The 22962-nt window shown below is 56.0% G+C and overlaps 3 protein-coding genes across 4 annotated transcripts; all 3 read right to left on the bottom strand.

Annotated features, from left to right (window-relative positions):
• Positions 1-799: 799 nt before the first annotated feature.
• On the bottom strand, positions 800-9119 carry LOC125281379 (DENN domain-containing protein 3-like). The gene is made up of 3 exons (XM_057312829.1): positions 9072-9119; positions 2012-2131; positions 800-1656 (listed from the first exon to the last, which is right to left on the bottom strand). The coding sequence occupies exons 2-3, from the start codon at positions 2120-2122 to the stop codon at positions 1165-1167; spliced, it is 603 nt and encodes a 200-aa protein (XP_057168812.1). The 5' UTR covers positions 2123-2131; positions 9072-9119; the 3' UTR covers positions 800-1164.
• A 7-nt stretch (positions 9120-9126) lies between these two features.
• On the bottom strand, positions 9127-13295 carry LOC130543916 (DENN domain-containing protein 3-like; the record flags this gene model as incomplete). The annotated part of the gene is made up of 3 exons (XM_057313039.1): positions 12444-13295; positions 11418-11532; positions 9127-9214 (listed from the first exon to the last, which is right to left on the bottom strand). Coding segments are annotated over exons 1-3 (366 nt in total), but the record flags the coding sequence as incomplete, so codon positions are not given.
• A 3689-nt stretch (positions 13296-16984) lies between these two features.
• On the bottom strand, positions 16985-20070 carry LOC130543837 (programmed cell death protein 7-like). Of its 2 annotated transcripts, none has more exons than XM_057312831.1 (2): positions 19643-20070; positions 16985-17243 (listed from the first exon to the last, which is right to left on the bottom strand). In XM_057312831.1, the coding sequence occupies exons 1-2, from the start codon at positions 20066-20068 to the stop codon at positions 17223-17225; spliced, it is 447 nt and encodes a 148-aa protein (XP_057168814.1). In that variant the 5' UTR covers positions 20069-20070; the 3' UTR covers positions 16985-17222. The 2 variants fall into 2 exon arrangements, with proteins under 2 accessions (XP_057168814.1, XP_057168813.1); XM_057312830.1 differs by lacking the exon at positions 16985-17243 and adding an exon at positions 17252-18272.
• Positions 20071-22962: the final 2892 nt, after the last annotated feature.

The raw sequence follows: 22962 nt of genomic DNA, 5'->3' as shown, positions 1-22962 counted from the left end.
GCCGCGCACACGCGGCCCGCGCCGACGGACGCAGCACGGCCCCGAGGGTGCAAGCCCGCTGCCACCGCTGCCGCCGCCGGGCCGGGACGGCTGTGCGCCTGCGGCGTGAGGCGTGGGAGGGAGGGCCGCCCGTCGGTTCGCGGCGCCTCCTCGCAGTGGTCTGCCCTCGCCTCCCGGCGCCCCGCGCGGTCCGAGTGAGTGTGGGGCTGGGGAGGGGGCCGGGACGCGGGCGGGCGGGCCGGCTCCTGGAGCTGGGGGTTGGCAGGGCCGAGCGGGGCCAACGAGCCGGTCCGCGCGGCGGATGTGGCGGAGACGGGCCCCTCCCGCGCGGGGCTCGGGAGGCCGAGGATGTGGGGAGGCCGGAGAAGTGGGGAGGACGAGGGAGGGGCCCGGGGAGGACGGCGCTGTGGGAAGGACCGGGGCGCGGGCCGGTCGGGAGATGTGGGGCAGACTGGCGGTCTCCGGGAGGACGGTGATGTGGGGAGGCCGGCGGGGGGACACGAGAGGCCAGGGAAGGGGGACGAGGGGGCGGGTTCTGGGAGAACGGGGATGGGTGGAGGACGGACTTGTGGGGAGGTCGGCGGGCTCCGGCAGGCCAGGGGACGAGGGGAGGCTGAGGGCTCGGGTAAACGGGGAGGTTTGGGGGACATGAGAAGGCCTGGGGGGCTTCGTGAAAGATGGGGAGGTTGGTGGAATCGGGGGTCTCGGAGAGACGGAGGGGCTGGAGGCCGGAGCGTACAGGGAGGTTGGGAGCTTGGGGAGGCCAGCTGGCTTTCTTGGGAGCCAGGGGATTGCCTCAAAAACAAAAGCGGGGAGAGAGGAAGGAGGAGGAGGAGGGAAATCCATAGACGGGGCGTCTTCCAGTAGGATGGTCCACAGCATTACTGAACAACAGAAGCTTAACCAGAGAAACACAAGATCTGGACCGGGACACTGGCTGCTGGGGTCTGCCAAGCCCTTCCCCTGTGCTGGCGGGTGCGGGGTGGTCCCCACACAGAGCCCGGCCCAGGAGGACATGCCCACTTTAGAGCCAAGGAGGCTGAGGCTCAGTAAGGGCTGGCACCTCACTCAAGGCCACAAAACTAGAAAGCAGCCACGGCCAGGCCGGTTAGCAGGCTCCATCAGTGCCGACACCCACACTCTCCTCGCTGGAGCCCCGGGAATTTAAGGGGACTGGCACGTGACACGGGGTCCCGGCGCCCAGAACCCCCCAGCCTCGAAAACACCCGGAGGACTGCAGCAGGATGGTGCAGACCCGCGACAGCACCCCGCGTGCGTGGAGCCCAGAGCACGAGCCCCAGGGACAGGAGTGCCCACCCTCTCCCTGTGGCCAGGGCACGTGGCCCTCCCTGCAGGGCCCTTTGGAAGCCCCTCTCCGCCAGTCCCCGCAGGGGTCACAAGGATCTGACATTCTACAGCAAATGGCCAAGGCCTAACCTTGCTGACTTCTTCAAAGTAGTCGAGGTGGCAGCCCATGAGGAAGGACGTCGGTGCCATGATGAAGTCTAGCATCTGGCGCGACAAGACGGGCACGAACGTGTGCTGCCACTGCAGGGGGTGCAGGTAGGCCAGGAAGCACTCGGTGACCAGCAGTAGCAGCGCCCAGCTGGAGGAGAAGAACACCATCCGCTGCTCCATGAGGAGGCACGTTAGGATCTGGGGGAGATCAACGACACCGTGTACACACCTCTGACCACGCGCCATGCACTGAACATGCGTGTGAATGCGCCACCAAAACCACGTGGAGCCTAGGTCTCACCCGGTTTCCCTGCTGTTTGCCAAAACGAAAGCCCCTTTAACCCCCAAAAGCACTGCTTGTAAATGGTGTGCACAGTCCTGAATGTCTGCTTGAAGGCAAAAAGCAACTATTCCCAGTGTGTTGTGGAACATTCGGAACATTCTGGAATGTTCTGGAAGACACGTGCCCTGGAATCACCCTCCAGACGATGACAGCTTAGATGCCCCACCAAGCCAACCAGCACGGATGCCCCAGGTCCGGAGGGACGCTTACCTGCCGCACTTTCTCGGGCCTGAAGCACAGCAAGGGCAGGTGAAGGTCCAAGTCGATGACCGGGCTCTCAGGGTCCACGCGGGAGGGAAACACGATCTGTAGTGGCTTCATGTTAAATATCTGTGACGACCAAGTTCCGTAATTAGTTCAGAGAGCCGCTCCCAGCAGAGGCCGCTCCCAGCAGAGGCTCCCAGACTCTCCGTTCTGGCACCGAGGGTGTCTGACCTAGGATACGTGTTTGAAGACTCACACTATCCCCGTATATGTCACAGAACCAAACAGTCCAGAGACACACAGAATTGCTGAGCAAGGCTCAGACGTGAATCAAGTACTGAATGTCTTTTTCGGCCAAACTTCCCTAAACTCTTTACTTCATTAGCAGACTGCCCATCGGCAAAGATAAACTGACACCTGGACATCTGTCCCGATTAGCACAGGTTCTAAGTCAAACATGATCGGGTTACTCTCAGAACACTTACTGCATATTACAAATTCTCTTAGTATTTTCAACGTAATTGTCAAAGCTCTTTAAAGACATGCACTTTAAGAAATCGCTGAGAAAGACTTTATTTTTCTCAATGATGGTATCTCAAAATTACACTTTGATTCAAATTCAGTATCTGCAGAATGCCCCTTCTGTGTAAAAGGACGCGGTAGACGGAGGGGGACGGTAGGGGCCCCTCCACCGAGAAGCCTTCCAGCTCATTGGCAAGTTCGTTCCTGACTGTGGGTGTCAGCCTTTTGGGGGGCACCCAGGAGCGTCCCTGGAGCCCTGGGGACCAGCAGAACGGAGTGACCCAAGTGTGAGGAGCACCGGGCCACAAGCACAGAGAAGATTCGAATCTGAGCACAGAGAAGCTCCCGCCAGGAAAAGTGTGGAAGGAGGACACACGGAGAGATGCGGAGCACTGGCTGGAGAACAAATGTTCGCATTCCACACGTGCTCACACCTGCATCACCACGGCTCTGCGTGAACGCTCGTGCAAAGAACCTGAGGGCAGGAGAAGCCTTCTTTCTGCAAGGGCCCCCCGACGGCACCGTCTTGTCACCCACTGGCCCACAGAAGCAAGACACATCAGAATCAAGGCGGACGCGCTGTGTGGACAGTAACATCCTTTTTATTTAAAACAAAACACGGTAGAGCAGAGTTACATGCTCCCAGCGGTGATGAACTATGAATCATTGTAAAGTTTATATGAAAAATTCCCCTCAATATTTCAAAAAATAAACGTATCGACCAGCTTCCCAACTACAGGTAGAAACTAATACAAACACCAGTCATTCTACCAGGGACGCTGTTGGGCCCCCGGGATGCCAGCGACCTCACGTGTGTGAGACCCACACCCTCTGAGCTGGGCTCTGCTGTCCACCCCACCTCTCAGGTGAAGAGACTGAGGAGGGAGAGAGATTTCGGGGAAACACTTTCCAAAGTTCAGCTTTGACTGTAGCCCCACGCAGACAATAGGATCCACGCACAAAGCAACACAGGATGTGAGTCCGGTAGAGTGAGACGGAAAAGGCGCATTTCGCGTGCACACCCAGCGACTTGGCCGTGCTCTGAAAGCACGTAAAATCAGACCCGCTGGTGGGCAGAGAAGCGGCAGAGCGGGCCCAGGGACGCGGGTGTCTGCTGCTCTCGGGCCAGTGGTCCAGGCGCCGTCCGCGAAAGGGCACCGAGCCAGGCCTGGTGGAGGCTGGGCGCCACCACCCCTGACGCAGACAGGAGATGCCCCACCCGGCGCCCACACGCTTGATTCACGGGAACCACAGCTCCTGACCACTAGCTACACAGCCTCTCCATCAATGTTTGCTTGTAGTGGGTTCTGGAATTCCATGCTGAATCGGCTCCGGGGTTAGAGAAGAACCTTGGCCTTGCGTTTTTCCAAAACAAGGAACAGCCACAGTGGTTCAACACTCCCAAAGATGGGTCAGGGCCACGTATCAATGAGGACCCCAGAGCTGGTGAGGCTGCACAAGGGGGATCACAGCGGCTAGTCTGAGCCAGACTCGGCTCATTTGGACAAATGCGCAAGAACCAAGACGCAGGCCCTGCTCTGTGAAAAGGACAGGCTAACGCCGAAACACGACCCATCCGTTCATTCATTCACTCGACAGCTGTGGGAGCAGCAGGCATGGTAACAGCGTCGCAAACACAGCTCTGAACGGGGCCTTTTCCTCATGCAGCTTGGAGGCCGATGGAGAAGATGGACATTGAACAAAACACACACGTGTGCGGGCCCTAACTGCAGACCATGCTGGGCTCTGCAGGAAGGGAGCAGGGCACAGAGAGACGGGTGGGAGGTCACACAGAGGCCATCCCGAAGAACCTGACTTCCAGGAACAGCATATGCAAGGGCCTGGGGGCAGCACCTGCGAGGGACTGAGGGAAATCCAGTGTGGCTGGACAACAGTCAGCAAGGGAGTGAGGACATGAGACAGAGCAGGACACTGATACAGGGGCTAGGGATGCAGGACTGCGGCAGCTACGCAGCGAGAAGCCATTGTGGGGTTTTACGCACAAGAGGAGAGTCCAATGGATAGATGTTAACAGTCCCTGCAGCCACTATGCAAAGGATGAACTGAATGAAGGGTCAAGAATGGACGTGGCCAGACCAATGGCTCCCCAAGTCACGCAGGTGGGACCCAGTGGCCCTGCGTGGGGTGGTGGCCGTGGCCAACTAGAGGCAAACGCCGGGAGCTGGCCGGTCAGGGATGAGCCATGGATGGAATGCAGGGGTGAAGAGAAGAGGCATCAAGAATGACCCCCAGGAAACTTTCTCACGGGGGTGGTAAAAGTCGGAGAACCAAATGTGAGCTCATCCAAGACTCCGAGGTACAGAAGATGGGTATGGGTGCGGTTCGTGCATTACTCATGCTCAAAGGCGGAACATAGTACATACGGTTAACCCTCAAACTGCCCTGAACTCGGCTTTGTTCACTGCTTAGCCGGTCCTCAGGGAACACTTGTTGAGTGATTAGAGCAAGAACAGAAACTTTGATGACTTCACTGAACCATAAAAAAATACCAATTATCCACATAATAAAGATGAGAGCCTTGCACAAAACAAGAACCCAATAAACGTCCCTACAAAGGTTTCTGGGAGCGGAACCAAGGTCCTGGGGCAACTTGCTCTGTCTCTGGGCCTGGAATGCATCTGGCAGGGTTCCCTCCCCCATCCCACACACTGTAGTGTGATATTAAAAATATACATTTTAAGTTCATGATCACATGTCTCCTGCGAAATAAAATTAATTTTTCAACTGTGAATAATAATCAATACGTAGAGAACCGAGATCTCTATGTCTAAGCTTCCAGAAAGGACTGAGTGAAGCAGAGTCGACATCTATGACTTTCTTCCAGACACTAATCTGGCAGGTGCTTGTTTGAGAACGAGGAAATGCCCGGTGGTTGCGTCAGTCTGGAAGATGCCAGGCCAGACAGGTGTCATCACAGCTCAGCCGTCTTGGCCCATTACTCGGCAAAGGGGGAACGTGGGCTGCCTTTCTGCAACTGTCCTTAGCCCGAAACCCTCAAGTGGTGAAAGAGCCAACAACATCTCAGGACGAGCGTGCCAGGGAACCCAGACCCACGGAAACGCTTGGCCACTTATTCAACAACACGGTGGCACTGGGAAAAACCAAAAAATAGGAAGCCAGGTACTTTTCATTAATCACCCCGGACAGGAGAAAACATGAATCAGTTTAATACAATACCCAATATTCCAGACAAATAAACCAAATGAGCCGGTGTATTAAGCACTAAGGGGGCCCATCACCAGCTCCACACCACGTATCACGGGCCGCCCGGCAAACGCATCTCTAGAAACAGCGTAATTAGATGATTCTGTAAGGAACCTGAGAAGCGTAATTTAAACACCCTGGAACGTAAGAAACAGTTTAAAACATTAAAACCATCGTCGACATAGGACTTTTACTATTCATAAAGAAAAGACAAAATTCCAGATTTAATGACCAAATGAAGCGGTCCAGGCGGCGGGCTAGGTGTCAAAGACAGTTTTGCAGCAAAATCTTTTATGTGATTGTCAACTTCAAAATCTTTACAGAGCTTCAGATGAGTCAATAAACTAAAATAAAAAAAAATCAAATCACAAAATAAGTATGAATATCCAATTGTCATCTTAGCATTTCTTTTTTTATAATAATTTTTTATTATGTTAGTCACCATACAGTATATCCTTAGTTTTTGATGTAAAGTTCCATGATTCATTACTTGCGTGTAACACCCAGTGCTCCATGCAATACGTGCCCTCCTTACTACCCGTCACAATGGAATATTACTCAGCCATCAGAAAGAACGATTACACAACATTGCAGTGACATGAAGGGGACTGGAGGACATCTTAGCATTTCTAATCAGCGCTGACCTGTCTGCCAGTGCCGGCAGCCCCAGGGCCTTCCAGGCTGGGGGCGGGGGAGGTGGCGGGAGGACACTGACGACAACCCTAGGCCTCAGACAGCAAGGTGAGGCTGCCCAGGGTCAGGACCTGCCTGCAGGGGGGCACAGGAGAGGTGGGGCGTGGGGGGATGGGGGCTGGTCATGTTCTGTTTCTTGCTGTGAGTGCTGGTTACACAGCTGGAATTCATGCAATTTTCTGTCTGGGTCATACTTCAGCAGCGAGTAAACATCTCAAAGGAAAGTGCTTGGCCACGTTTGTTTCCCAAATGCATTCTGACTTTTGAAGTACGGTTGGCCCTTGAACAATGTGAGGGGTTAAAGGTGCTCTCCCCCACGCAGTTGAAAACCTGCATAGAACTTCTCAACCCCCCAAAAAACTTAATTGCTGATAGCCTGCTGCTGACCTAAAGCCTTACCGACGACACGAACGATCGATTAACAGGTATTCTGCATGTAATATGCATTATATCCTGTATTCTTAGAATAAAGTAAGCTAGAAAAGAGGAAATGTTTTTAAGAAAATCCTGAGGAAGAGAAAATACATATACAGGACTGTACTGTATTTGTTGAAAAAAATCCAGGTGTACGTGGACGCGCACAGTTCAAACCGCGTTGTTCAAGGCACAGCGGCAAGTGACTGAAACGCGTGACGGACCAGCAGGTGCCTGGGGGCAGGCGGCTGGGAAGCGACCACAGGGTGTAAGGGAACTTTGGGGCGTGGTGAAAATGTTCTCTGTCTTAATGGCAGTGGTGGTGACATGGTGTCTACATTAGGCAAAATTCAGCCAACTGCCCTGGAAACCCCACCTCTGTGCCCTGGGGCAGTCCCCGGCCTCACTCGCCACAGCAGGGCCACAGCAGGGCCCACGCGTGTCCCGCAAGCCAAGCGGTTACGCTGTTACTTTAAGTAACAAATCATAAGTCCGCCTGGGGTCAGTCAGGGCGCCTAGGTGGCGCAGTCGGTTAAGCATCTGACTCTTGATTGGAGCTCAGGTCACGATCTTAGGGTCATGAGATCAAGCCCGTGTCAGGCTCTGCACTCAGCATGGATCCTGCTTGGGATTCTCTCTCTCTCTCCCTCTGTCCCTCCTCCCTGCTCTCTCTCTCTCTCTAAAAATAATAAATGAATAAATCTTTAAAAATAATAATAGCTCTTCCTGGAGTTAGTGTCAGGAAATGGAGATAATTCAATATTCTTCCATATTTTAATTATTGTCAAAGAATAGTATCGAGTTAAAAAAAAAAAAAACCAGACTCTCCATAATCTAATTCCCCAAATACAACTAAGCATTCTCTCCCAATTTCTGTCCACACAGAGGCCTAGTTTACACGCCACCGTTATAGCAGAAAAACAGATTTTAAAAATCTATAAATCTGTATTTATAAACTGTCTTTTGCATTTCTGTCATCTGTTTTTCTGTTTTCTAGTTCGGGTCATTTAGCAACGACCATCAGGAGACAGAAAACTCGAGGAGCAGGGAAACTGAACACGTTTTTCGAGTTAAATGTTCCTTTGCATTAACGTCTAGCAGGATGGTATTTGTTGCCAGTCACACGTGAATGATCACGCGTACAAAGGCCGAGAAAGTGAAGCAGGTGCTGTCCTCCCCGCAGGCCCGAACCCGTTCCGTTCGAGAAAGGGTGGCAACACCACCCCCAATTCACAGAAGAGGAAACGAGATGGGTGCACAAGCCACCTACCCTCAGGTGCTGAAGATTACCAGTTAATTAACGAAAAGGGACCCTGTCCTAATTTATCATCCTATCACTGCCCACGCCCGGGCAGACATGCCCTACTGAGCACGCAGTCCCGGAGGGAGACCCGGCGAGCGCTCTGTTCTGTGTCGGGGGCAATAAAACGCGGGCTAGACCCAAACTATGGGCAAACACCAGCCACATTTTGAAAACTAAAACATTAAGGCGCTGGAACTTGAGCTCCGAAGGTGGTGAGTTTGGTCAGGAAGGATTCCTGCTCATCCCTCTGACCACAGTGTGAGAACCAAAATGATGGTCTTTCCAGAAGTCTGCGACTTGCCAGGGGTGGAGGGTGGGTATTACAGCATTAAGGCAAACCTCCGTTGGCCGCCTCTGTCGTTAACCAAACCACTGAGAATTCCAAGACTAGAACTTGGTGAGAACGAAAACCAGGCGGCCAGGGCGCGTGTGGCCGGGGGATGGACCGTGTCCACACGCCACAATCATCCCCCGACGACAGGCGGCAAGTGCGCCCGACGCGATTCTCTCTAGAGTTTTCAAAACTTCTCTACGTCCTCAGGCTTTCTACTCAATATCATCAGCATTAAGGCACTTCAAGATTCCACCCCAAGAAAAGATAATTCGTTAACTGTCATGAACTTAACAGGACTGACAGCAGCGGCAGCCTGATTTTCTCAGATAACAGGAGAAGAGCTATTTCTGATGGACGTCTTTTTTAAAAAACCAAACAACATAAAATCCTCCATACTAATTTTACTTCCCACAGTTTGGTTTCATCTTCCCTTGTCTGGCAGACCTTCCCCACAGGCTACCGCCTCGGGAAGCCTCTGGGCCTTCACGGGAGCTCCCGTCACCAAACCAGAGCCCGCCCACCACCGCCAGCGCCAGGCGTGGCCTCGCAGACACGCGGGCACCGCACGGGCTCACCAGGACAGGCAGTCCTTGAGGGCGTTGTAGTAGGGGAGCTTGGAGACCACGCACACTGCGAACGGTCCGAAGCAGCCAGCCACGCCCGCGGTCGGCCAGGATGGCTCCCAGTGCGCCTTGCCGTTGTAGAAACACGACTCGTCCTGGAGAGAAAGCAACAGGCCTGTGTCACCCTCCGATCCAGCTGGTCCCAGCTTCTATCCTCAGCAGTGTGGGCCTCTGCAGACAGAAGCGAGAGGGCAGGGGCCCAGACAGCATCCTGCTCCCCCGCCACCCGGCTGGCGCCCCCTCCGGTGTCACCGCAAGTCCCAGTCAGCGTGGATGCCCCCCCTGTGTCACTGGGAGTCCCAGTCCTCGCAGATGCCCCCCTCCCCCAGTGTGTGATGTGCTGAGGTGGCAGAGACAATGACACGTCCCGACCCCAGATGGGAACACAGTGAGAACACAGTAAGACACAGAAGGGGCCATGGGCTCTGCTTACACAGGAAAAAACCTCCAGCACTGGGCCATATGTGTGTGTGTCGGTGGGGGAGAGGGGGGGTTCTCAGCTGGAGAAAAGTACCGGCACCGAGATTCCAGAAGGCACAGACCACTGCAGAGCTTACGAGTGGCGCATCACTGAGGGCCACAGTCTGGCCCCCGTGGAGGGTTGTTTGGGGTTTTTCAGTAGGGACGGCGGACCGTGATAACAGCTCCACCTGGGGATGGTGTGAACGCGAGGGTCTTGCAAGACAGGGGGAGAGCCCGGCAAGCAGTGGGCACGCCATTCGTCTACCCACCAACCTTGAACCAAGGCCCTCAAGTCAGTGTGCTGGGCCCCCAGGCAAGTCCCCTCACCTCCCTGTGCGACTGCCTGCTCCCTCAGCGGTAAAATGGGGATGATGCTGAGAGTTCCCAGCCCCGTTCGCTGTGGATTAAATGAACGACTGTGCAGGAGGGTCGTCGGCACCGGGCTGAGCACACGGGCAGCTGGCATATGAGGACCACAGTGCCGTCTGCACTCCGGGCGGGGCTGCGCGTGCAGTCCACGGAAAGACAGGAGCGCAGGACAGGGCGTGGCTGGTCACTGGGCACGAGGGGAGGTGGGGAGGCCAGCATGTAGGGCCCAGAGTCACCCCGAAACCACGCAGGCACTGAGAGGATGGGCGAGGGGTCACGCACACCCCAGCAGCCAGGTGTAGTGGGGGAGTCACAGGCAAAGCAGAGGCTGTGACCTTTTTAAAATGTATTTAAGGATAAGAGAAATAACATGTACTTCTCATAGCGATCACTTCACAGACAGGCTCCCAAGCACCTTCCTGAATAATCCAGCCTCCCATCCTGTCTCTGCCGGAAGCGCTGGCCAGGGAGGGGCAGGAACTCGGCCCCCGGCTCGTCTCCCACCCCTACCTAACCCAGGCAAGCAGGCAGGCTGCCAACGCCGCAGGCCCAGCAGCCCGCACACACGGCCATGAGGGGTGGCCTCCCCGCGCTGCCCACTGCCCACCCTAGTCCAGGGGTCCAGGGGACGCCTAGTCCAGACACGGAGGTCGCGCACTCAGACATCAGCAGAATGCTGGACTCCCACAGGTTTCCGAGGCACATCCACAGGCGTGAAGGGACAGAGCCCATCGAGTTGAGCCTTATGCCGTGACACTTAGGGATAATTCTCCCAGCACACCTGGCCCAGCCTCTGACGGCAGAGTGGGGAGGAACAACCGGGCAGCCACCGCCCCCTCGGTGTGGGATTCCTGGACTTCCCCAGGGTAAAGCACTGCTGCTTCTGGAAACCCTCTGGACACAGGCCGTGGGTCACCCCGCCTCTTCAGGTGCACGGCGGCCCCTGCGACCTCCAGGGGCCGGCTGGCTCGCACTCGTGGCCCTGCCGGGCGGGGGAGGGCCAAGTCATGCTCTGGAGGCCCAAAGCCGTCACCCCGCATACAAGAACACAAATGTCCCTCCACGGACATGTGGGAAACAAGCTGTGGCTCACATACACTGGGCGGTAGGACTCGGCCGTAAGACAGAGGCGCTGCTGCCCCAACGTGGATGAACTCTGACCCCATCCACTGAGTGCACGAAGCCAGACACAGAAGCCACATGCAGCCTGAGTCCACTGACACCAGGTGTCCGAAGCAGGCAAACCCATGTGGGCAGAACGGGGGCCGGGGGCCGGGGGCGGGACTTCCGGGGTGATGAACGTCTTTTGCAACCAGACGCGGCAGGGGCTGCCCGCCAGCGGGAGTGTACTTAGTGCCACTGACCCACACACGCTAACATGATTACAATCGCGGTGATTGCGGGAAGCGTGTTTCAGCAAAAATAAACACCAGCAGATTTCAGAGGGAATTCACGGCGGTCACGTACGTGCAGGGGTCGGGAGTACTGGGCAACCACGGCATACTTCTGTTCCCACAGACATCGGTCAGCACCAGGAAGTGGACACAGTCCTCCTTCGGTTCGGAGGCCACGTACACGCCCCCTGCGGGTAGAGAAAGGAGAGGAAATCTCGGCACGGCCCCGTGGCATCCACCTCCGAGGCTGGGCTCTCCGTGAGCCCACTTTGCGGCCTACAGAACCTGTCCTCGCCCTGCCAGCTGTGGCACTTGGGGGGTCGGGCCGCCAGCCAGCCGTGGCCCCCTCCGTCCCTCCGTGGGTGCCCATTTCTCAGCCACCCTCTGTGCTCTGCAGAATTTAGCGAAGGAACATAAGAACAACCGCAGACAAACCCTCTGGGGTGTGCCTGGGGGAGGCGACCGTTTCTGAGCATGGCAGGTGCAGGGGTTGTCCCAGCTGTCCCCGGGTTGTAATCCCTGAGACCGGGAGACAGCAGCCATTCCCGATGGAACCTCCCAGACAGGGAATGACGGACGGGAAGTCCCTAGTCTGAGTCTTCTACACCAGCCACTCAGCGTTTCTCAAAGACCAGTGGAAAACATGAGGGCCACCCACTGCCGGGAACAGGCCAGGTGGGGAAAGCATGTGAGCCCGGGCTACAGGCACCAGGGTCCCCAGAAAACAGGGGCCAGAGAGCCCGGCGGAAGTGCACTCTGGGGGGAGATGCTGCAGGCTAACTGGACTCATCCTGACCCACCGGCCGGACCTCTGGAAGACGGGCCTGTCAATCAGAAGTGAAAATCCTTGGAAAGCACCTCTACCAACCGTGCTGGCGATCCCGACAGCCCTTCGTCTGGGATTCGCTCTCCAAAACATGGGGGCTGCACTATTGGGCTGCACGTCCTTCAGCTCCCAAACCCCCAAGATTAAGAGAACTGAGACCTGCAGTTTGGCCTCGGGGCTGCCAGGGGTAACCAGCCCCCCGTCTGTCACCCTTTCTTGACTTGGTTTCTAGAAAGCACCATGGGGGAGTTGGGAAAGCAGGGCGGGGGATACCTGGGAAGCAGAGCTGAGGCAGGCCAAGCAGGTCCACACCGTTGGGGACACTAATGTCTTCAGGAGGGAGGCCCTTCCAGGGCTCCGTTTTGGGCTTGTCCCTCTTCTTTCTGAAGGAGCGCCTTCTGGTCTTGCTCAGAGTCGCGGAGGGGGCGCCAGCCATCTGACTGTCATCCTTACTGACGAAAGGAGGCACAAAAACCGACAGGACCTCCAGATCGAGAGAAGAGGGGCTGCTGACCCCCTGCTTCAGGGACACCTAAAGGGAGTAATACGAGTAAGCCAACAGCGCTCACCCTTGCTCCGCTGTGCGCCTTCTGTCCAAGCACCCACTGTCGCTCTGTTCCCCTTCGACCCGCCAGAGTGCCGGTTCCGCACCCACGTGTGTGTGTGGCCTCACCCACCAGTGGCCCAGGACAGGAAGGACGGCAAAGAAGCTGCTTTTAGGGACCCATCAGGCCATGCGTTCAGGCAAGTCACCCACAGCACAGGGTCTGACTCTCCGGCTGCCCCTGGGCACACAGCCCGGCAGTTGCCAGCCCAGGACTGACAGGCAGACCTCAGTTCACATCCAGCTCTGCTTGGACTGCAGCAGCGAACGCCGCATCCCTGAGCTTCCCTCTCAAGGGGGCAAGGTCGCAGGTCAAAGGCTCAACCCCAGCCCCCACACCAGAGGCCCCAGTGCCCTCCCAGGTTGGGGGGGCCGCATACTGTCCAGCCCAGTACAGATGGGGTGCCGGCGTCATGCCCCATGCCAGTGGTCCTGTTGCCACTGACCTGGGGACACGGACCGAGGGGTGAGAAGAAGGACTGCCGGCCTCAGAGAGAAGAGACACACCCTTCCTCCAGCAACCAAACAGTCACCCCAGGTCTACACAACAGGGTCATTCAGCCTGAACACTTTCGAACTTTAACTTGGTACCCGATTTTTACAAAACCTTTTGTCTTTTCAGTCTTCCCCCAGATAATATGAAGAGCACGGGCTCTGCCTCCGACCTCCGTTCTGTCTAGCTACGATGCCTGAGACGGGCCACTCCGCAGAGGCAGTTGCCGGGCTGCTCCCCGAGCTCCCAGAAGAGGTCAACAGGCCGTGACAGAGAAACGGGCAGGTCAGCTCCAAGCTAGTGGAGAAACAGAAGTCAGGGGCAGGATTCGCTGGGTGGCAAGCATGTGGGAAGGTGGGAGGACGCCGGGGTGGGGTGGGCCGCGCGGAATCAAAGATCTCTGAGGGACTCAGAGAGGGCATGAGGAAGGACATCGTTGTCACCAGGAGAAATGGAATTGTCACCGGCAGGGAAGGGACAGCCAGCATCACCGTTTCAGTAAGAATCGTGGAGCCAAAGGGGAACTCTTACCCTTGAGAGGATTCATACGAGGAACTCCCATCAGTAAATACACTCTCTAAACTCAAAAAGCTTATTTTTATTCTGTATAATTTAAATTCAGGCAATAATTTCTTTATATTTGGAAAAAAGTTTAGTACCAGTGGGAACAAAGACCAAACATGGGAAATCCATAGTACTGGATAATGTTTACATCTTTGTGTATCAGGCATGAAAGGAAACCACGTCTTGAGTTCTATAAAACCTTTCTAAAACTTTCCTTATCACCATCCAGCAGTTCGGACCTACTTAACTATGAAAGTATGCACGTCCGCTCCTTCCTCACGTCAAACATCACATCGGTGAGCACTGGGCACAGGTGGTCACAGCGTGGAGCCGGCCCCTTGCCTGCAAACCCCCCTCTGCTCTTCCCCTCTGCCCTGACGCTCCTGGGTAGGGCCCTGGCAGACCCCTCCTTCCAGGCTGTGACCCCCCCAGGGCTGACTCCTTGCCCCTCCTCAAGTGCCCCGCCTGGCTGGCAGTCTCCACACTCACATGGTGTCCTCACCTAGGGACGGCGCCCAGAGTCCCACTGCCAGCTCAGACCTCTTGCCAGTCCCAGACCGCACCCAGCTGCCTCCAGACATAAGGCGGGTCCCTTAAACTCACAGCTTCAAAAATTAAGCTCCTGCTGATTTCCCTAAAACCCAAGCTTCCGCCCATATGCTTGCCTGTGATAAAGACAGTGACCCTCGGGTCTTCGGAGCCACCAACCGCAGAAAAGTCTCTGAAAGCAGCCCCAGTGCCAGCCCAGCTGCGCACCTGCAGACCAAGCAGCCACCCACCCCGGGACTTAGAGCAGCTACAGACTCCACAAACTAATCCTTCAAGGGTTCTGCCATGAGAATGGCATCGCCTCCTCCCGCCCGGCCCAGGGCGCCCGACCCGCACTGTCCACTCTCACAAAGGGGGGGCACCTGGGTGGCTCAGTCGGTGAAGCGTCTGCCTTCGGCTCAGGTCATGATCTCAGGGTCCTGGGATGGAGCCCCAGGTCCGGCTCCCTGCTCAGCGGGGAGCCTGCTTCTCCCTCTCCCTCTGTGCCTCTCCCCTCCCCGCTGTGTTCACTCTCTCTCAAATAAATAAATAAATAAATAAATAAATAAATAAATAAATAAATAAAAATCTTAAAAAACAGAACACATGTGACCTCATCACCTGCCCCAACGGGCGGTGGCTCCTGCCACTGGCACCAGCTTTTTACCCCTGCAGACCCTTCGATGGATCCAAACCAGCCTCACACACCATCCCTGTCCCTCCACCAGCATGAAAATGGAATCTGTTTCCATACATTACCGTTATTACCACGTATTCCATGTATGTGGCACACGTGTGCTACGTCACAGGGCAGGACGACGACCTGCATCGTACGCCTGAGCAGCAGGCCAGCCTGCTTCCAAAGCCAGGGTGCCCCCAAAGCCGTGCCCCGCTGAACCTCTCGGTCTCCAGACACAAGCGCCCATGGTCCAACGCTGTGCTTTTTCCCTGCTCTCCACTCCGCTGGACTCGTGCTCACCCCCTCCCCGCTCCTCCTCTTCACCAGGGATGCCCCCTCCACCCCCACTGGAGGGAGACTTTCCTCACCTGCAGCCAGGACAAGGCGCCTCTTCTAGACCATCAAGCCCCTGGCTCCTCACCTTCTTCCACCACCTCCACCTCCCCTCCTCACCTCCTACAGCACCTCCTTCCATCACCTTCACCTCTCGTCCTCACCTCCTACAGCACCTCCTTCCATCACCTCCACCTCACCTCCTCACCTCCTACAGCACCTCCTTCCATCACCTCCACCTGCCCTCCTCACCACCTACAGCACCTCCTTCCACCTCCCCTGAACCTCCTCCCTCCTCACCTCCTACAGGACCTCGTTCCACCACCTCCACCTCCCCTCCTCACCTCCTTCAGCACCTCCTTCCACCTCCCCTTCACCTCCTCCCTCCTCACCTCCTACAGCACCTCCTTCCATCACCTCCACCTCCCCTCCTCACCTCCTACAGCACCTCCTTCCATCACCTCCACCTCCCCTCCTCACCTCCTACAGCACCTCCTTCCATCACCTCCACCTCCCCTCCTCACCTCCTACAGCACCTCCTTCCACCTCCCCTGCACCTCCTCCCTCCTCACCTCCTAGAGCACCTCCTTCCGCCTCCCCCTGCCCTGGCTCAGCACCTAGAGCACTGATGCCTTCCACGTTGTACTCTATCACCTTCAGAGCTGTTGGTGGGCTGGGCCGGGGACTGTGTGGTCTCTCTGTGTCCCCACATTCAGCCAGCCGACGGCTCTCAGCGGAGGTTGCTCATCCATTCACATCCTCGCGCTCCGCGACCTCTTAGAGCGCAGCAGTCCGGATGCTGAAGGGAATGCGGTCATCATGCTAACGGCAGGAGACTACCTCTCGCCCCGCCATTTATCTAGTCCCTTAAAGTAAGATGGCCTAAATTCAGCCAACTTGGCATTTGGCCATACATCACACATCTGTTTTTCCACCGAACGTATGTCCTTGCGTCTTTTCTGGTTGGATAAGCAATACAGTCTCATGTTAAAAGCTAACGACAATACAGGAAGAATAAAATACATAAGAATAGAAAGGAAAGGCCTTCCCCCTAATTCCACGAAAGGGTGGGTAATACTATGCACAGCGGAGATTACAGCCTTCACGTTTCTTATGTGCGTATATATCAATATGATTTGTCCCCCTACATACAATCATCTCCTTTTACTGGTTCCACTAGCTTTTTTCTCCACTTCAGCATATGGGGTGGCTGATTCCCTGTCACAGCTGTATGGTGCCACACGGGGACGACGCAGTAACAGCCCTACCGAGGGACAGCTGGCATGCTCTCTTCTTCGTCACACGCACAACCTGAGCAAAGGCAGCGGTGAACAGTGTCTGCCATACATACGTGCACGTGTCCGACTGGGTCATCAGAGTAAGTTCCTGAACGCACAGTCCTGGATCCCAGAGCATTGCAACGGCCCCTCCCCTACGGGCGAGACAAGGTCTGTTCTCACAGCCTGGGGACAGTCACTCCTGCTCTTCTCTCGCCCACACTGATTTACTAACCCCTCCCCGGGAACAACCATTTCAGTCCAAAAAACCAGAGCTAATTAAAAAGTGAGACACACACACCCTAACTGATAGCATCACAGATTTATTTCTTATTCTTTTTTTTTAAGATTTCATTTATTCATTTGAAAGAGAGAGAGACAGCCCGTGAGAGAGGGAACACAGGCAGGGGGAGTGGGAGAGGAAGAAGCAGGCTCCCAGCGGAGGAGCCTGATGTGGGGCTCGATCCCAGAACGCCGGGATCACGCCCTGAGCCGAAGGCACACGCTTAATGACTGAGCCACCCAGGCGCCCCCACAGATTTATTTCTGTTAGATTATAGAGCGGCACTGATCTTCACACAGGATGGGCCATAATCTGTGAAATAAAACAGAAAACAGATTTGTTTAGCGCTCTAGAACTTGCTGTCCACCACCGTTAATAGCCACGTGGCTATTGAAATTGAAATTAAAATTCAATGAAGTGTAAAATCCAGTTCCTCAGTGGCACTAGCCATGCCTCAAGCACCTGGTAGCCATGTGTGGCTAGTGGCCGACACACGGATGGCACAGATGAAGAACACTGGCGTCATCACTCAGAAAGTTCTGGTGGACAGTGCTGCTCTAGAAGCCGAAAGCCTGGACGCTCTCCACCAAGAACCGCTACAATGTTGCCTTCACACCAAGAATTACGCCAGTGACCTACTCGAGGCACGGAGCTCTCGGCCCACTCGGAGGGTTAGTCGTAGATCCTTCCACACCCCACGCCTCGTCTCCACGGCAACCACGGAGTAGAGAGAGATGTACAAGCCAGAACCTCCCATGGGGTGGACGTATTCTCCAAGTCTTTGTCACTACCCTCACAAAACACCACCCATCTAAGAAATGAAATGGAAAGTTAGGACTCCTTACTACCCTACCAGTAAGTGGAATGTTTCTCATACCTCCAGGCTTGTTTTCATCTGTCACCGAGCAGGAATGCGTCAACGACAGAGAAATGGTGATTTTCAGAGTTATAAAAAAAGCCTCAGACGTTAGAAATAGAACTGCTATAACAGCAGAGTGGCCAAGTGAAGTCACATGTTTAGGTAACTGTAACGTCAACATCGGCCTTAAAGGAGGCTCAGCCCAGGAAGTTGGATCCGTCCCGAAAGGCTGCCTTTTTCCTACTCCAAATATTTGCGCTCCACCTCTTGCTGAACCCCTAACAGAATCAGCGTGTAGGATAAAAAGGGTAATAGCTAAAATGCAGAGTAGCAAACTGCCACTTGCCTGGGAAAGCCGTGGCCTGTTTGGGGCAGGAAAGCACCACCGTGCCATTCACCCTGCTCTCGAGACACGTCTCACCCTGGGGCAACCAACATGCATGCCGAAATCACCCAAGAAGCAACTGAAACCAGGTCATTTCCTATCAGAAGAAAAAGGAGGCAATGCCATTGGCAAATTAGAGGCAGGGAGATAACTCAGTCGATGAGGGTCAGAGGAGACAGAGGTCAAAGGGGATGCAGACATCACCGGGATTTGGGGAGTAAGAAAGGAGGAGGGAAATGCAGAAACCATCGAAGTTGGCTCTGTATGAAGTTAAGGGAGACAGGTCGCCTGGGTGGCTCAGTCAGTTAAGCATCTGCCTTCTGCTCAGGTCATGATCCTGGGGTCCTGGGTCCCTGCTCAGCGGGGAGTCTGCTTCTCCTTCTCCCTCTGCCCCAGCCCCTCTCCTGCTCTATCTCTCTCTCCCTCACTCAATAAATCTTAAAAAAAAAAAAAAAAGCTAAGGAGACTACCAAGACATTAAGAGACATTTATCCAGTTAATTTGAGCAATATCTAGCTTCTCCTGATGACCTCAACCCTTTCCGCTGCACCCCTAAATACTCGGGTGCCTTCCTGTGCCTCTCACTGCTGTTGTCCAGAATGAGATGAGGACTTGCCCAGGTAACTGGGCGGTAGAGCCGGAATCTCGGAGTACTCTGGGCATCACCACTAACCAGAGAAAAATCCACAGATAGAGTCATATGGACATCCTGGACCAAGAGAAAAAGAGGGCCACAAACCAATTCAAAAGAAAGCCTGGGTTACACAACCAAGAAAAAGCAGGGGCACAGTAAAGAAACACAGAGAATGAGTGTCCAAAACTGCTGCTTTCCGGGAAAAGGGTTTGTCACTCTGGCTGCTAGCACACAGAGAAAGAGAAAAGGGCCCCGGGCGGGGGGGGGGGGGGGGGGGGGGGGAGGGGGGAGTAGGCAGCCTTTTCTGCAAGCGAGAAAAACAGTTAGGTTTCATCGCAAAATGACTAAATGCAGAACATTTGAAAGTGCCCCTTACATCTAAAACCCCAAACCTCACGATGCTGTGCCTGGCACAGCACCCACCACCGAGGAGACAGTAAGTCCGGGATAATGAATGAAATCCTTTCTTCCGCGACGACGTAACCCCAGGCGCCCCGGCGCACCCCCCGCCTCCCCCCATCAGCCGCCTTCACCCTGCCCAGGTGTGCTTCCCGAAGCCGGAGCGGCCGAAGGCGGAGCACCTGGAGGCGCGTCCTCCGAGCCCGCGCTCCTCTCCGGCGAGGGCTCCCCAGTCCGCAGACCCCCGCGACTCCTCCGCGGCCAGGACAGCCAAGGTCCTCGCACCCGGCGGGCTGCGGTGGAGGGGGGGTCTGGCCGGAGCCCCGAGCACCGCCCCCACCCCGCAGACGCCCGGGATGCCGGGGCCAGACCCGCGCTCCGATCGTAGCCGCCGCCCGGCCGCGCCCCGCCTCCGTTTCCCCACCGGCCCCTACCTGCTCGGGGCCGGGGAGGCTGTCCCGGGAGGGCCCCAGCAGCGGGCACAACTCCAACAGCCCTGAGGACAGCGCCAGGTGCTGCGGTGCGGCCTCCGCCATAGCTGCTTGGCTGCTGCGGCCCGCTGGGCGCACCCCACTCGGGCGCCTGGGGCCGCCGACCCCGACCCCAGCCCCGCGCCCCGCGCAGCGCCGCCTGCACAGCACCCAGGCGGCCCACAGCCAGCCGCCGGGTCCCCGCAATGAGCGGTCGGTGGAGCGGAACCTCCCCGGGGGAGGGGCCTCCTGGGGTCGGGGCCTCCATGGGGGCGTGGCCGGCTGCGGCGCGCGGGGTCCGGTGGGGGCGGGGCCTCCATGGGGGCGTGGCCGGCTGCGGCACGCGGGGTCCGGTGGGGGCGGCCGCGGGGCCCCGCGCCAGGTCGTCATTTCCTTACCGGCTCGCGGATCCTGGCGCGTGCGCCGTGTCTGTTCGCGCGCATTCGCCCCATTGGCCCCGCCCCACCGGCAGCCCCCTTCCCGGGGAACGGAGGGAAGTGGGCGGCGTCCCCAAGTGGCAGGCGAGGGCGCCCAGCCCCCGGGGCCCAGGGCGTGAAAGTCACCTGCTCTGGGGAGCCCCGGGCCGGCTCTACAGGGCGAGGAGAGACCTAGGCCTGGCGCGACCCCGGCTCTCGCTGCCTCCTGGAAGCCCTCCTGTGCCCTGGACTGCGGAGTTGGTCGGGCGTGGACGGCAGAAAAGGCTGGTGGGGAAGGGGTAGAAAGATCCATTCCTGGTTAACCCGGTTAACCTTGCTGGCTCTGTCTAGTGAGAGGTTGAGCAACATTCGGCAGGAAACCCCGCGGGGTGGGCACGGCTGGAATGGATGGAGCCTGGGAGCACAGAGATGAGGAGGGTCTGAGAGGAGACAGGGCCCGTACCTGGCCAGCTCCAGACTGGCCTGATCCCGGGGGACCGTGGGCCTCCCCCAGCCACAGACTGGGCCCAGGAGGCTGGCTTTCGTGGCTGATCCCAGTCCCAGCTCTGCCTGCCCGCCAACCTTGGCACATCCCTATCCCTCTCTGCAGGCCAGCATAAGCATCTATAAAACCGAGCGGGTAGGGCACTTCGGTGGCTCAGTGGGTTAAGTGTGTGCCTTGGGCTCAGGTCATGATCCTGGGGTCCTGGGATTGAGCCCCACATTGAGAGCTCTGCTCATAGGTGAGCCTGCTTCTCCCTCTACTGCTCCCCCTGCTTGTGCTCTCTCACTCTAGCTCTCTCAAATACATAAATAAATAAAATATTAAAAAAAAAAGCGGGAAATGATATGAAAGGAACTTTTCTAGTTCTAATAATCCATGATTCATTTTTTAAAAACCACAAATGTTTAATAATAATGTCAAACATCTGTCATCAGCCTAAGATGAAAAGGAACAAAGCAATGTCAGAATCACAACGGGGATGGGTGGGCCTGGACCTGGGAGTGCAGTATTCCTCCAACCTTCCCAGCCTGGTGAGGCCCTCACTGCCCACAGCCTGACTCGTGGGTTCCGAGTTTCACTCACTAAGTCACCTATTTATTGGCTGTGGGTCACTGCTGGTTCTCACTTAGGTCTGGCATCCGCGATCTCATTGGTAGTTACCAATGAGACAAGTAGTTACAGTCGCTGACTTCCAAAGCAGGACAGATTTTGCTCATACTTGTCTGGCTCTCTCCGTGGTGTTTTCGTTGTTGGTGGCCTCAGCACAGGGCAGAGTGGAGATACCCATGAACCCCCAGTGCCCAGGAAAGGCTCACTGATGCGGCTTGGAGGCATGAGCCACTCCAGGAAGGCAGCAAAGCCCTGGGCTCTAGGGACCTGGGCTGGAGCCTGGCTCTTGTGCGAGCTGTGGGACAGCCAAGCTCTTCACTGGCCCTAAGCCTCGGCGGCTTCCTGTTTGTTCAAATGCTGCTGGGTGTGGTCAGGACTCGGGGAGGTAAACACTTGGCGGCTGTCAAGAAGACCTAAGTGAGGCTCGGGCGAGAGCAGTGTCCCTTTTCCTTCAAGAGCTGCAAGGGTGGGTTTGAGGAAGGGAGCTTCTGGTGTGAACGGGTCCGGGCCTGGCTCCCGCCGTGCACGGGGCCTGTGAGGTTCTGCTTCTCTGGGCTTCACCCTTAACACCCGAGAAGGCCACAGGTCCTCCACAGGGCTCCTTCTTTACCCTGTGCTTTTCGGTGAGTCCCCAGTGCTCGTGCTGCAGACGCCTGCCCTGTCCTTGAGTGCTGATGGGATTGGACACAGAAGTGCAGATAACCAGCCACCAAAGGCACAGGTGGAAAAGCCACATGACGGCCATCTAGAGGCAGAAGATGCAGGCAAGGGAGAAGCGGGAGCACGCAGAGCCTGGCTAACGGGGCCACCTGCAAGGGCGTAACACCGCCCCACGCTGGAGCCAGGGAAGGGACAGGTCGGACTGGCTGCAGAGCTCGCTGTTACAGGGGCTCTTGCTGCGGGCACCCCCATCCCTAGGAGCAGCCTTGCTGCTCTGTCTCACTCTCAGGATTACTGTGAAGAGCAAAGGAGAAAATAGATATGAAAATTGTTTGTAAACCGTAAAGGACAGAGGCAAAAATAGGGGGATGGGCACACCGTTGTGAGTAATGCTGAACAACACCGAACTGTCGACTTCGAAAAGGTTACTTTTACGCTATGGAGTTTCATCTCAATAAATTTTTTTTAATGGAGTTTATTTTTTTAAAAGGTATATTATTTAGCGTGTGCAGTGTGGGGGAGGGGCAAAAAGAAGGAGAGAATCTCCAGCAGATTTCCGGTAGGGCTGGATCGCACAACCCCAAGACCCCCACCTGAGCCAAAACCAAGAGTCTGACGCCCGACCGACTGCACCACCCAGGCATCCCTCTAACGGAGTTTAGGAGGACCCGGTCTCAAACTGTGCTATATAGCAGCACGCCTTGTGCGTTTTAGCGGTGGTTTAGGTGTTAAAATTCTTTTAAATATAGGGAATAGAGGGAAGCTTCATGACGTTGGATTTGGCAATGATTTCTTGCATATGACAGAAAAACACAGCCAATGAAAGAGAGAGAAACTGACTTCATCAAAATTAAAACCTTTTTGTGCATCAAAGGATTCTATTAAGAGCATGAAAAGGCAATCCACCGAAGGGGACAAATATTTGCCTGTTCCCTTATCTGTAAAACAGGGATGACCCCCACCTCACCGGCTGTTGGAAAAATTGAACCTACCGGTGACTGTGGAAGAGCCTCGTGCAGAGAGCGGGGACATTTGAATATTTACAAGTCCGACCCGGGAGGCATATGGGCCTTTCGAAGTCTGGGCCCCCATGT

Source organism: Ursus arctos, unplaced genomic scaffold (assembly GCF_023065955.2).
Source record: "Ursus arctos isolate Adak ecotype North America unplaced genomic scaffold, UrsArc2.0 scaffold_16, whole genome shotgun sequence".
Classification (NCBI taxonomy): Eukaryota; Metazoa; Chordata; class Mammalia; order Carnivora; family Ursidae; genus Ursus; species Ursus arctos.
Note: the sequence above shows the minus strand (reverse complement) of the source record. Positions and strands in the feature narration are given on the sequence as shown.

Excerpts from the sequence above, each read along its gene's own strand:
- LOC125281379 (XM_057312829.1), bottom strand. The coding sequence starts at position 2,122 with ATGAAGCCACTACAGATCGTGTTTCCCTCCCGCGTGGACCCTGAGAGC. Across the intron at positions 1,657-2,011 it reads GGCCCGAGAAAGTGCGGCAG|ATCCTAACGTGCCTCCTCAT; the intron begins GTAAGCGTCCCT and ends GATCTCCCCCAG.
- LOC130543837 (XM_057312830.1), bottom strand. The coding sequence starts at position 20,068 with ATGACGACCTGGCGCGGGGCCCCGCGGCCGCCCCCACCGGACCCCGCG. Across the intron at positions 18,273-19,642 it reads GCCTCCCCGGCCCCGAGCAG|GAAATGACCTGGTTTCAGTT; the intron begins GTAGGGGCCGGT and ends TTCTTCTGATAG.